Source organism: Diabrotica undecimpunctata, chromosome 1, assembly GCF_040954645.1.
Source record: "Diabrotica undecimpunctata isolate CICGRU chromosome 1, icDiaUnde3, whole genome shotgun sequence".
Taxonomy (NCBI): Eukaryota; Metazoa; Arthropoda; class Insecta; order Coleoptera; family Chrysomelidae; genus Diabrotica; species Diabrotica undecimpunctata.
In genome coordinates, this window is record NC_092803.1 from 123148344 (window position 1) to 123164239 (window position 15896).

The 15896-nt window shown below is 32.4% G+C and overlaps 1 protein-coding gene across 1 annotated transcript in view; it reads left to right on the forward strand.

The window, feature by feature from the left end:
• The window catches only part of Zir (dedicator of cytokinesis), a 92391-nt gene that overhangs the window by 5956 nt on the left and 70539 nt on the right, over window positions 1-15896 (forward strand). Inside the window, exons 4-6 of the mRNA XM_072519382.1 lie at window positions 3781-3977; window positions 7754-8090; window positions 10296-10575. Of these exons, the coding sequence (XP_072375483.1) occupies window positions 3781-3977; window positions 7754-8090; window positions 10296-10575 (814 nt within the window). The remainder of the gene's footprint in view (window positions 1-3780; window positions 3978-7753; window positions 8091-10295; window positions 10576-15896) is intronic.

Below are 15896 nucleotides of genomic sequence, written 5' to 3' on the forward strand. Positions count from 1 at the left end.
TATGTTTCCCATGAAGATATAGCAATTTTCATAACGAATAGAATAATATAATTGTGGCAACAACAATGGAATGCATCTGCCAGAACAACAACGTTAAAACCTTTGGATACGTTACATAACAACTCCGATAAATAGCATACAAGCTGAAATAGGTGAATCCACGCTAGAGCTTCGTAGGCAGCTATTAACCCTTAATTACACTTCTAGCATAACTCTAAAAGAATTCCAATAAATAACATTTTAGACATATTCATGGCTAACGACTCTTTACAGTCCGGAAGTCCGAAAGTTCGGACTAATGGCTAACGACTCTTTAAAGTTCAATGCCTCATATTCCCGCAGAATTTATCATGCAATGAACCTACTTAACTGAAACAATTTCCACACTTATATTAATAGAAAAACATATCTTCATCTTCACCTTGGATTATAAAAATTCCAACAATTGCAGTCTATTACAATTCCAAAAAGATAGCACCAACCCTAATCTTATCATACAACTCTTCAGAGATCTAATTAATTCCGATTACACAGTGTACTATACAGACGCATCTAAAACTGAAAATGGAGTCGGAGTGGCAATAATTAACAGCACAGAGATTCTCAAACATAGAATTCTAAATACTGCAACTACACTCAGGTGCAAAAAAATCGATCCATGGGTATTATTTGCTGAAAAAAGAAAACGTTTAAAGATATTAGTTTTAAATCAGGTATATATGTAAAAGTATATTATGTTAGATTAAAATAATTTTTACAGATTATCCAAAAAAATCATTTATTTATAGAGACATACGCCAAAACTCAAAAATACAAGAGTATTCAAAACTTTCTGAAATTAAGAAAAACACTGATAATAAATCAATATCTAGTGTTTCCCCCTCGGGCCCTTATAACAGCCTGTACACGTCTAGGCATTGAGGTAATTAACCTCTGGATATCAAATTGATCCAATTGATCCCATATTTCTTGAAGAGCCGCTGTAAGTTCAGCCAAGTTGTTTGGACGGGGTACTCGTGCTCGAAGACGTCTTCCCATCATATCCCATAGATGTTCTATGGGATTGAGATCGGGACTGCAAGCTGGCCAGTTCATACGGACAATTCCCACCCCCTCTATATATTGGTTGACGATTCTAGCATGGTGAGGACGCGCGTTGTCGTCCATAAAAATAAAATTAGGTCCAATGAAAGGAGCAAAAGGTACCACATGCTGATCTAAAATACTTGTTATGTATCTTGCAGCAGTCATAGAACCTCTATCTACAATAACTAAATCAGTATGGGCTTCTGAACTGATACCAGCCCAAACCATAACGGAGCCCCCCCGATAACTTATTCTTTCCGCAATGGTACATTGAAAATCTCTCTCTCCGTGTCTTCTCCAAACCCTTTCTCGGCCGTCTGGTGACCTTAGACAAAATCTGGACTCATCTGAGAACAATACATTGCTCCAATCTGCATCACTCCAGTTTTCATGTTCTCTTGCAAAAGCAAGGCGAGCTCTGCGATGTTCTATGGATAGTATTGGAGATAGGGCTGGCCTTCTGGATAATAAATTACCTTCTACAACTCGTCGACGAACTGTCCATCTGCTTACATCCACATTTTTCACTTCGCTCAGACGATTTGCCAGTTTAACTGAAGTTAGATGCCGATTTCTCAAACATGATGAGACCAGAAATCGATCATCTCTTTCGGATGTTACCCTTCTACGACCTGATCCTGGTCTTCTTGTGAAGTTACCGGTGTCGCTAAAACGCCGAACTGCTCTTTGAACCGAAGATCGACTAACACTCAACATTTCAGCTGCATAATATTGGCTACGACCATCTTGAACTAAAGTCACCGCCCTTGCAGCATCTGTTGGAGTTAGAGACATTTAGGAAGGATAATTAAATAAAAATATAACACGTTTTGAAAATAAAATCACTGAACTAGTAGGGTTGTTGAATTAAAAACATTCATTCATTAACAACTTTCAATAAATATCTACTTGCTTCAGACCCTTTTTGACAAAAACCTGAAATACCAATTTGTTTTAAGAAATATAAAAAGCAATATTAAAAATATTATTTGATTTCTCGTATACGAGGGTACACCTAAATTTACATACGTAATTTAATGTCTCTAACATTATATAACTTCAAATAAATAAGAAATAAGGAATGGATCGATTTTTTTGCACCTGAGTGTATATTAACAGGAGAACTCTATGCAATTTACCAAGCGATACTACACGCAAATGCAAATAAGATGAACAAAATATTAATCGTGACAGATTCTATGTCATCACTACAAATAATCAGGAAAATATACACGCAGCATCCATAAGCTTTACTAATAAAGGAAGAACTCAATAAATTGCATACTAAAGAATACAAGCATCAAGTTTCTCTGGGTCCCATCACATGTTGGAATAACAGGTAACGAAGCAGCAGACAAAAATGCCAAAGAAGCTATAAACAACAACAGTATCCCTATATCACCCCAATCTGTAAGTATGGACCTAAAAAGCTATTTCATAAAGCACCAGAACTGAAACAATAAAAGGAAATCCACACCATCAAAGCGTCAGGAGATAAAAAATAAGATTGGACTACTATCCTAAGTTGGGCCCTACAGCACTATGTGGTATAACCGGTTTTGAAAATATAATATAGGTATACTATATATAGTTATATACTACCTTTAGTTGGGATTAATCATAATTTTAATTGAAAATACGTTTATATTGATGTTTCCATTTCCACTTCGGGAATCCATTTCAGTTCCACAAAGGAATTGCTGTGGATATTTTTTGATCTACTTGAGAGTGTTAAGTTTGCGGATCCAATATTTTATTATAATTGGAGGATGAGAAAAATAAAGTTTTGTCATTGATTAGTGGAGCTGTGCTACTGAATATTACATTGTGTGTAGTAGAAGTATTTGAATTATTTGTAAACTGTTGACTTATTAGAAATTGATAGTTATTCGAGAGATGGTCTAATTGATGTCAGTTTGAGTGTGGCTACTTTTCACAAGACAAAAAAATTGGATATGTCGTATTATATTGTAATTTATGAGTATTATGGAATCTGTAACCAATCTGTAATATGAAAATTGCACATGACCGTTATATAAAGCAATTATATACACACTAACAACTGTTACTGTTTAGTTAAAAATATTAATATAAATGATATATTTGAAATTCTATGAGAGTTGAAGTGAAAATTTGTATTCTCTCCAGAGCCGAATTCATTTGTATACTTTGTGTTTGTTGAAAAATCAAGCTTAAAACGTACAGAAAACGTTTTCGGTAATCTTCGAAGTAAGAATGTCTGTAGAGCTTGTGTTATTGATATCAGAAATAAATTAGGCCTTGCAGAGAATTAACTGAAATATAAACAGAATAACGGAATTCAAATTACGCTTGATAAAACTTCTACCGGGATATAATAAAGAAAAAGAATGAAAGAAAAATCTGAAGATGGGATAGATATTTCTCTATTATAGGGTCTTACAACTCTTTGGTCTAGAATGAGAACTAAAGCAAACTAGGGAAGACAACAATTTCATTGCTAAAAATCTAAGAGTCTGGTTTCACATAAGTACCACATATATTTGTTTATGCCTCTTAAGAAATTGCAACTGCCTATGATTTTTCATTTTTCAATGCCAAATACACAATTAAAAATCTAAAATAGAGGGTCTAGTGAATGTATTTATATGTAATGGTAATCAATAAAGGTTTATTTAATTGTATATTTTGAACGTAATATGTTTGTTCTTTTAGTGATACATTGCCTCCTCATATCCAGACCTGCATAGAATGTTACAAGTCATTCTGGAAAATTGTTCGTTATAATAACAGATCATATAGTAGTAGCATATCCAGCAGATCGAATCTTTGTAAAGAACTACCTCCTACACCTAAACAAGAATTTGAAGTAGACTTTCAGGCTCCTCCTTCTGAAGCAAGCAGTGAACTAGGTAACTATTTTCATCCTAATGTTATATTACAATTAAAAACTAAAAACAAAAATTTCCTAAACAATGTGTTGTTTGCCTACGAAGACACTATGAGTTCAAATGGAGTGTCAACACAGAATTGTATATTTGGGCAGACAATAATCTGGGTGGGATATAGAATGAGTTGATTACTGGTCCTCTCTTTTTTTCGTTATGTACTGTATCTTCTTCTTTCAGTACCCTGTCCGATTATCGAACGTTGGCGATCATATTGGCAATAATAACTTTGTTTACGACGGCTTTAAATAAATTAGCGGTGGTCTCTTGATACCATTTTCGGAGATTTCGGAGCCATACGGATGTACTGTATGCTTAACCCTTAATTTGGATTTGCATCTTATAAGCTACGTCATTGTCTATCTCTTAAATCATTTACTCAGTATTGTCTGTTAATTGTGTTGCCCATACGTCTACTAAACTCAGAAAGCTAATAGTACTGCCATCTATAGTGATCATTCAAAGTTAGTCACAATTGTTTATAAGATGGTTGCCTAGTGAACGCCGAATAGAAAAAGGCTGGTAAGTTTTATTCAATATTAGTGTAAAGATAATTATTTTCTTTTAATACAGGAGGTGAAGTTGTAGTATGATGATGTGTTGTGATCTTACACATATGAATATTTATATATACTTAAATATCCAAAAGTGACAATACCGAACCAAAGATAAAGGAGCATTTTTGTTTTGTATCCTATAATCTACTTTGCCAAAGATATGGCTTAATGGAACTTTTTTGTTATGTATCTTATAGTTTACTTTGCCATATATTCAGTATTGTGAAATATTTTTGTTTTGTACCTATCCCACACTTCATTTCCAATTACATTAGTAGAATTTGTTATATAAGTATAGTGTTTCCTTGGTTTCAGCGAAATAACAATATGACATCATCAAGGTCCGAAAAAATTTTGGCATTACTTCCACCACCTTCATCTGATATAGATGATTCGAGCGATAAAGAAAATTAAAGTTATACTAAACCATCTAGAACTCAAAGTTCTGAAACTGATGAACGTTCTGAAGTCGAAAGTTTACCTTCTGATGTTCAAGAAATTTTTGATACATTATCAGATACAGATTCAGTATCCGAAACTGAACATTCAAAACCAGAGCTATCAACACATCAATCCGCTTATAGTACGCCTAAATATATTTGCAGTATACCTAAATCTGCTTTGAGTCCTTTAAAAACACGATCACAACATCAGATACCTGGACCATCTAAAGAGATTAACGACAATACTAACCACCCTAAAGGCAAACTACAAAGTAAACGCACGAAACGACAGAATTTGGTTGAATACCACATTCCCGAAAATAACTTTTCTGTGGCGGATGAATTAAAGTCACCATTAGAATATTTCAAAATGTTTTTTTAGACGATCTGTTAGAGTTAATTGTCAACATACAAACCTTTATTCCGTTCAGCAAACAGTCAAGTCGATAAGCGTTACTAAAGATGAGATAAGTAACTTCATAGCGATACAGATTTTGATGGGTATAGTAGCTATGCCATCATACTTGGACTACTGGAGTGTAAACTTCAGAACGATAAAATATCAGAAATAATGCCTCTCAAACAATATCAGAAAATTAGCGGGTATATTCACTTTGCTAATAACGATCATATAAACAACGATCAGTACTACCGAATTCGTCCAGTTTTGGACATAGTGAGAAGAAATTGTTGTATTATAGAAGAAGAAAAACGCCAAAGTATCGACGAGATGATGATACCTTATAAAGCCAGGAAAAAAGGCTGGTTCACGACGACAGTACATAAAATCTATGAAATCACAGGAGCTCTTTGTTATCTATGTCGATAATTTCTTTTCAAGTTTTGATAATTTGTTTTACATTCTTCGCCATGATTATGGAATTTTAACCCTGGGAACAATGAGAAAGGATCGATTAAAAAATTGTGTTTTAGAAGATGATAACTCTGAAGAAAAAATGAAGAGGGTCGTTTTGTTCATGAAGTGACAACATTATTAAAATAAATGTTGTGAAATGGTTTGACAACAAACCTGTTGTCCTAGCTAGTACATTTATATATCTTCTACACCTGTCCAAACAATTAAAAGGTATGATAAAAGTCAGCGAGCAAAAATTGAAATCCCTTGTCCCTCTCTCATAAAACACTACAATTCTCACATGGGTGGAGTAGATCTGATGGACATGCTGGTAAGCCTTTACAGAATTCCCCTAAAAACTCATCGCTGATACCTCTCCATATTTGCGCAAATGCTAGATATTTGTATAAATAACGCATGGATTCTGTATAGAAGGGATAAAAATATTTTACAACACACGTCCAAAGATTATACTCTCAAATATTTAGACTGTGCATGGCAGAGGCTCTAACAGCACAGGACAGAAAAATAAGAGAGTGTTTGTCGAGCGAAATTATTTTCCTATTTATGATACCAAAGGCAGGTATAGCTATTGCAAATCAGGAGAGACACACTGGTCATGTTCAAAATGTTCTCTTAGACTGTGTTTAGTAAAGAATAGAAATTGTTTTAATTCTTTTCATAACAGCACAAGTTTTACAACAGTTTTGGTTGTTTTTGACTAGAATGAAAAATTAATATCTTACTTTATCACTTTTTGCTTCCATTTTTTATTAAAAAACTAGTTTTAGTACTTTTAGTTTCTGCTTTTATTGTGAGGTTTCACCTATAATCTTAGACTATGTTTCTTATAAGAATCATAATAAACTTTTACAATAAATTTGGATATTTGACTATGTATCTTGTGGGATACACTCCATGTCTCCCTTATGTATAAAAAGAATAATATAAAAATGGTCAAAATGCCTTGTGATACATCATATCACACTACCTAAACAACAATTTCACAAAAATTATTGTTGCCAAACTAAGGTTTAACGATGGAAAATGAAAGGAAGAATTTTCCGTTCCAATGGAAGGGCTGTGGTAGTCGCTTGACAGATTAACCAACCAGATTGTCAGATTTTATAAACTTTTGACCTGATTCTTTGGGGACTTAACATGCAAAAAGTATTAAAAAAACTGAAGAAGAGACGCACATGAACTATTTGCAAGAATTCGATAAGCCCATGCCAAAAATGTGATTGGAAGCATTTGTTAAGAGCGTAGGCGCAAAATTTCGGACCAATGCTTTTTAAATGCATTCATTTTTTTCGAATCCTGAGAAAACTAATAAATATTTTTAAAAAATTTAAATGCACAATGAAAGATTGCATTATTACTGAGGGCCGAAAGTCCCTTGGAATAAATAAAAAGTTTTTTTGAATGAGATATTTGAAATTAAAAATTACACTAAATTTTCTCTTCTTTTTCACCCCTGTAACTTATTAAAATAAACATTATAGAAGTTTTCAGGTACTTTCGGCCCTCAGTAATAATGTAATCTTTCATTCTGCGTTTAAATTTTTCAAAAATACTTATTAGTTTTCTCAGGATTCGAAAAAAATGAATGCATTTAAAAAGCATTGGCCCGAAATTTTGCGCCTACGCTCTTAAGTACTTCTACAAATGTATCAAAGTTGATGGTGGATTGGGAGAGATGGAATATGCTCCATTGTAATAAACATTTTTAATTGTGTTCCAAAGTAGATCTTTTATTACTTAATTTATGACATTAAAAAATCATTGAAACCAATTTGAAATAATAAATTCAAATTTTAAAGTGTTTCCAATATAAATGGGTTATACTGTACGCATACTCAAATGTTTTAATTATTTTTGTAGATTTAACGTCACATAGCAGCGGCAGGCAAAGTGTAGTTTCCATCGCTTCTGTATCATCATGTGGGGATACACTAACCCCTCGAAACTCTTGGGCTTCTTTAGATCTCAGGCACTCTGCTGGGGATCCTCTAATTCCCGAGATTTTAGAACATGCTATTCCAGAAGCTTTGGATCAGTTAAACGAAAGCAGAAGGCAAATAGACAGACAGGATGCTCTATTCACTTTGACCAATTCAGAACTAGCCTTTGAAATTGAGCCTGTCGAAAAAAGATTACCTGCGGTACCACCTTATGAACATATGGGACATCGAGTTTTAGTTAAGTGTCAACAACTAACGTAAGTATTACAGTGTGGGGTGCCCAAGAGGAGAACCTGTTTAATTGTTTAGCGAAAAATGTCATGTTTTATAACGTATACGTCACCCACTAGATTATTGACATAAATGTAACTCGCTAGTATCATATTTTCGAATTTAGTGCAAAATTCCTATGGTCATATATGAAACTGACTATAAAATGAATCACTTGAATTTTAGTTCAAAGGTTTTTAGAACCAACAAAAATTTTTATTAAGAATGACATTTTTCGCTAAAAATATAATAAAAAAGTTTCTCCGTTATATCAAACATTCCTTAAATTATAAAACAATACAGACTGTCAGATCTTTCATAAATTATTTCATAAATATGGCGTTTTTGATTATTAATTAATTGCAGTATAATTCAATAATACCACATAATCTCTATTAACGAAGGTCCCATCAGGTGTTCATAAAAAAGACCTTGTGTGATTGTTTTCGATAGTTTTTTTTCTTACTATATAGTGTAATAATACAGTGCGTTATGTTTTAGATTAGATATTGCAAATACATAAAGCGCTAAAATCGGCAACATTGCCTCGTACGAGGTAATTGTAATTCTCCGATCCCCTCCGCTCGACACCGAGACTCCTAGACAGAAAACGAGAAAACCATTTAGCATTTAGTAACACATAACAAGGGAAGGGATATGCAACTCCGTCCGTCGATTTTTGTTTTGCTTACGTACACCCGGTTCATTTTTATAACATAAACTCAATAAAAATACACTGACTATTTATTATAAGGCGGTGCATTTGTATCGGTTTTTAATAATGTAAAAAATTTTTTGTGGTTGAAATAAAAATAAAAGCGCATTTCTTTAAAAAGATAAAACAAAAAATATACTCTTATTAATAATTCCTAATAAAATAAGAAATAATTCTTTATGCCCTACAGAAATGATTTAAATATTTGACCTTCTACGGCTGAACAGTATCCCAATCTGCCATAAAAACTTCTGCGGGCAAATGTAAGAGTTTCTACTGTAATAGAATTGGATACTTCTCTTATTCGGTTTCTTAATTCATCCAAATTTTGGGCTCTAGCCTCAGGATGATCATAGATGATGCTTTTTAAATGTCACCAAAAAAGGAAGTGCGTGGGTGTAAGATCTGGAGATCGCGCAGGCCACTTAATATCGCCTGTTCCACTGATAACTCGATTCGGGGAAGTATTGTTTAAGTAGTCCCTAATTATTCGCATTTGTGAATTGAACAGCCGTCTTGATGGAACCAAACATTCTCCAGATTTACATCAGGAAGATTAAGAATAGCGGGAAGAACATGATTCTGTAACAAATCGAGGTATACTCTACTATTCAAGTTGCCCTCAATAAAAAATGGACCTATTATGTGGTCTCCTAAAAGTCCAGACATTAACTTTTTGAGGACGTTGAGTTCGGTAAACAACACTTCTGTGCTGGTTTTCCCTCTCCCAATACCTCGTAATGGAAGGATTGTGTCTCCCTACTAACGAAACAGAAGATTTATCAGTAAATAAAATGTTTTTAATAAAATTGGGTTCATTATTAGCCTTCTTATTAGAATTTCACAAACTCCATTCTTCGAAAGTATTCGTCTAGATAATACTGTTGCGTTTTCCAATATTTAAAATTCTTGTAACCGTGCTTTTGCCACACTTTCGTTACAGTAACATTGCTAACATCTAACTCCCTAGCAACGCTTATACTTGGACGTGTTGAATTTACCTCGATTGTTGCACAAATTTGTGTATCCCGGTATTGTCTTTTCTCAACTTTTTCTGGTGACACTTCTTGAGCGTGACATTTTCTGCAATTTTTGAGGATATAACAACTCTGAAATTTTTTAACAATATTATGAACTGACTGTATGCAAGTAATTGGTCCCCCCTCGAAAAACACAGAAAATAAATCTACACACTGTTGTCCAGAATTACCATCATAAAACCATTTTATTATTTGAACTTTTTCTGCGGGCGTATAAACAGACACGTTGTTTACAAAAATAAATTAAAAATCTACGCTCTTATTGCTTTAAACAACCACTGTATAATGACAAATTATTGGCGATGGGGCAACGGAGATTCGTGGAAAGTCGACGGCGCGCAGTGTTGCCATTTATAGTGTGTATATCTAATTTAAAACTTAATTTAACTAATAGTATTATAATAACTACGTATTAATTCTTAATTACTTTTACTTAGCATGGAAATTGAAGTAGAACCGCTCTTTGCATCCATGGCATTATACGATTGCAAAGAACGCAAAAAGGTATCTGAAACTTTTTATTATGATTTGAATCCAGAAGGACTGAAAAGAATGCTAGGAGGTCACGTGCCATATTCTGATACCAGCACCTTAGCTAGAGGTTGTATTTTTAATATTTCTCATCCGAGTCCTGATCTGTTTATTGTAATTCGACTGGAAAAAGTCCTACAGGGTGATATAAGTGAATGTGTTGAACCATATCTTAAAGAGGATAAGGTAAGTGATATTAATTTCATTAATGGCTTTAGAGAAGTTTTTTCTGTGTTTTTTCTTCTTCGATTATATGATTATGCCTTTTTAGTCGTCGATAACCTGCTTCATTTTATTGGTACCAGATTCAATATTTATTGGATTATATTAAGATGTTCTAACCAATGTTCTGCGTTTATATATTACCCATCGCTACAGTTTCTACTTTTTGTTTATTTCTTTGGTATGAATCTGTCAATGCTCTGATGTAAAACTCAATTAAATTCGATATTAATTCCACAACATTCATAATTATTTAGTTTTTAACTATATACATACAAGGTTTTTCTTTGATTCGTTAAACGGTAAACACATTCAGGCTTTCTGAGTTTTGCAATTAATTATAGCTATGTAATATATTGTATTATAATATCTATACAGCAACCTTTTTGCATTTTTAGTGAAAAAAAAAATTGAAACTATTCCGGACTTAAACAATTTTACTAAAATATTATTAATCTACTATTTACGTACTTTGCTGCTATTATTATCGATTAAACCATTCTCACATGCACAAACCGAAGAAAAGGAAGAAGAACAAACAGACCAATTTAATGAAAAATTGGAATCTGCTTATGATACATGCCTCGAAGTGACATCAACATTATGATTCTTGACCTATATGCCAAGATTGGTAAAGTAGACTGCTGCTAAGCACATATTGATAAATTTACATACTTCTCCCACAAAAAGATACACAAGGTGACGTGGACATCGTCCATTGGGCTCACACAGTACCAAATTGAGCATGCTCTTATTAATGGTACACACTTTTCTAACCTAGATGTCCGTAGTTATAGAGGCGCCAACGCGGATTCAGACCACTATCTGGTAGGAATAAAACTACTCACAAGAATATCATGTACAAAGAATATGATAGGTGTAAGAACGAAGAGATACAGAACACACCTAAAAGATGAAAAAACCGTGAAAATATATCAAATCCTATACAGCGTTAGCGAGATAGGGCCATATATTTCTTATGGACGATAGAAGCGCAGCGATGCCACGATGAACGCAAGCACGATTCAGGGTTGTATAATTTGTATTTTTGTTTTCACAGACATGAATTAAATTAACGTTTTTTAACGTAATTAACCAAAAGTGCCCATTCGAAACAAGAGATGAAAAGTAGGGAAAATGATTTTAATTAAATAAATAGTATTTACAAAAGATAATTTTATTTTATCTTATTTTAATTATAGTAACGACAGTTTATTTGTTTTTCGGTAAGAATATCATATACCATGAATCATAGAAATCAGTAGAAAATATTGCTTAGTTAAATCATGCACTTTGCCGGCTATTAAAGATTTAAAAGCAAATAAACGGACCGCTTGGAATGCATATATCCAATTACTAATTACAACTTAAAATAATACGGTGTGCGTATGTCAGCGATTTTATGTCGTTCTCTGAGACTACATAATGATAATAAGGCTTTGTGGTTCTTGAGTTGTTATTCTGACTTTTCAGTTAAATGTTAATTGAAAATGGAAATTCGAAAAATATATCGACAATCTAGTAAACCGCATTCCTGAGAGTTTTGGCAACACTGATCTCCGTAAGCCTAATGTTATTTTCTTAACGTGAAACGCTCTATAGGTAGGGGAGAATTGCCTAAAAGCACTGGTTAAAAAAGAGTATCGGGAAACATGTCCCCAAGGGAAATAAAAGAAATTTTGAGATTAATATGCTTTAAGAACAGGAATCTATGCATTTTCTGCCCTTTTATATGGATTTGAAGCATGGATAATTACGGACGCAACTGAAAAAGACTTGCCAGCTTTGAGATGTGGTGTTATCGAAGAATGTGGAAAATATCATGGATACAACACGTACCGAACACGGAAACATTAAGAAAGATGAAAAAAGAAATACTCAACACTATGAAGGAAAGAAAAATGTGCTACTTAGTTCACTTACTAAGAAATGAAAAATATGAGTTGGTGCGATTAGTTATACAAGGGAAACTGGAACGAAAAAGAGTACCGGGGTGACGACGTACGTCCTGGTTGAAAAATTTAAGTGGAGTGGAAAGAACAATATAACTCTTCAGATCTGCTGCAGACAGAGTAAAATGGGCCATGATGTTCTTTCTCTTAAAGAAAGAGTCAAACGAAGAAGAAGAAAGATCAATAGTAGAAGAAAAGAATTTAAACTGCATAATTTTAACATTGGTGAGGTTCTGAAACTGTTTTCTTGTGACATGTTCAAGTTGAATATTGTATTCATATGGAATTAAACCTCAATTGATTGTAATAAAAATTACATTTTACATTTTGTTTTTGACATTTCGTGTTACGTTTCAGAAATAAGATTATTTTAAAATAAGGATTTGTTATAACATTTCGTGTTTACTGAAACGTCATAAATTGTGATTTAATCTCATACAAATACAATATTTAATATTGGTAACAACAATTTTGAAGTGGTCTAACAGTTCTCTTAACACTGAGAAGCATGGTAAACATTAAGAACATAATATCGGAAGAGATAAAGAATAACGCTTGCAAACATAAGTTTTTATGACATCTTAGAAGCCATTGTCTAACAAGAAAAATAAAGATAATGGTATACAGAACATTAATATGTCCAGTCTTACATGTGAATCTGAGTGCTTTCTAATACATTTGAAAACAGATTATTAATATTCAAGAGAGAAATACTTTGCCCCATAAAGCTAATAAAAATATTAATAAAGATGTTAGAATGTGAATCAGTCATATATATATATATATATATATATATATATATATATATATATATATATATATATATATATATATATATATATATATATATATGTATATATATATATATATTATTTATTATATATATACATATTATAATATATTATATATTATATATATATATATATATATATATATATATATATATATATATATATCTATATATATACAGATTGAACGAATTTAAAACGGAACATACAATTTAATATATGTCTGTTTGAACTGCATTTGAAATAGTGGACCAATATAAAACTTGGACAAAAATAAATCCATACCAAGTGATAGACATTGTATAAAATATCGTTCAACTATCTGTCTCCTTTAAAGGAAAGAGGAGTTTGCCTAATAGTCGGAGAGATAGAGCCCAAATTTTGGAATGATCAGTAATATGACATTTCTCTATTGGAATATATTCATTGTAACTGGGTTAAGACTTTGCCTTACAGGCGGACGGCCCTCGTGGTACAGGGGGTGGCTATACAGGGATGAAGTTGTAATTTTTTTCGGAAAAATTAACGATCGATAATATGGCTGAAAATTTGCCCAGTGTAAGATCTTGGTATAACTAGACGAAATCCCAAAGGGCGGACGCGAGAGTGGATACATAAGGGGTGGCGGACAGGGGTGAAATTGCAATTTTTTGGGGAAAAATTAACGATAAGTAATATGTCCGCCATTTTCATGGCTCATTATTTAGCCCCTAAAAACTATAAATCCAAAAGAGCGGACAGCTGGGTTGGTACAGAGAGCCATAAAACGGGGTCAAATGTACCACTTGCCTGCGCATTTTAGGTCTCGGTAACAATTTTAAAACTGATTTTATTATGATATTTTTATACCGATTGATTTAAAAATTTGTATGCTTACTTCTGTTACTATTCTGAAAAGCGTCAAGTAGAGTTTTCTTCAAAAATTTCCAAAAAAATTTCCCTAAATGAAAATTTTCGTAATTTTTTTAGATAAAATCTAATTTGTAGAATCCTTTCGATTTTCTGTCAGTTATACCATGATTTTTTTCCAAAAATTTTCAAACGATTTTTCCGATAAGAAAAAAAAATTTAGAAAAACTTTAAAAATTTCGTCATTTTTCTCACTCTCATTGATGTCATCACATTCATCATCTTCGTCACTTTCACTTTCAATAATATCACATTCATTATCTGCGTCATTTTCAATCACTACTTCTCGAACTGATTCTGGCATCTGAGGTCCACTAAACCATTTGAATTTATATGTTTCATCTTCAAACTCCCAACCATGTTCTTCAACAATCAATTCTGTTGGTACTTTTTTATGAGCATTTGTCCAAATATTTGAAATATAATGGGCTCGCAGTAGATGTTGGTGTAATTCATCTTGACATGGTGGAAGCTTGAAGCATCGAAATTTTTTAGTTTTTTTTTAAAGGCTCGTTTACATCATGCAACTTATACTGCCGGTTAAATAGTGAAAATCTGACATCGTTTACTTTTCTTTTTGGAATTGTTCTCGTCAGTCCTGTTCCATATAAGTGACATATAAAAGTTTCTAAGGTTTCAAAAACTTCATTACAATCGAAGTCAGTTTCACCAAGTTGGATAAAAGCATCTTGATACTTATTACATTTAGCGCATGCGTCTAGAATTACTGATCTAAATGGAACGCGCATCATTACTATTTTAATATTTAAAAATAATAATGATGCAAAATTAATGTCCAAACAGAATTTGTAAAATTATAATTAAGTAATGAAAAAAAAATTCAATCAATTTAAAAGTTAAAAAAAATATTGAAAATATCTACAAAGTAAATTTCAAAACTTAAAAAATTGATAATTCCACTATTAAATTGATTTTTATTAATAATTATTTGTAAAATGTTAAAGGAATTCTACAAATTAAATTTAAAAACCTTTTTATTGTAATAAAAAATAAGTAAAATTACTATTTGTTACACTAAAAATATTTAATAGTTGACATAAAATTACTTTAATTTAATAAAATATCAAATATCAAACATTTATTCAATTAAAAATTAATTCGTAAAATATTTATATTTAAGAAAAAAATGTGATTTGTAAAGTAAATATGACTATAGTTTGTAAAAAAAAACATACAGAAAATCGAAAGGATTCTACAAATTAGATTTTACCTTTAAAAATTACGAAAATTTTCATTTACGGAAATTTTTTTGGAAAATTTTGAGGAAAACTCTACTTGACGCTTCTCAGAATAGTAACAGAAGTGAGCATACAAATTTTCAAATCAATCGGTATAAAAATATCATAATAAAATCAGTTTGAAAATTGTTACCGGGACCTAAAATGCGCAGGCAAGTGGTTCATTTGACCCCGTTTTATGGCTCTATGTACCAACCCAGCTGTCCGCCCTTTTGGATTTAGAGTTTTTAGGGGCTAAATAATGAGCCATGAAAATGGCGGACATATTACTTATATTATACTTACTTATTAATTTTTCCCCAAAAAATTGCAACTTCACCCCTGTCCGTCACCCCTTATGTATCCACTCTCGCGTCCGCCCTTTGGGATTTCGTCTA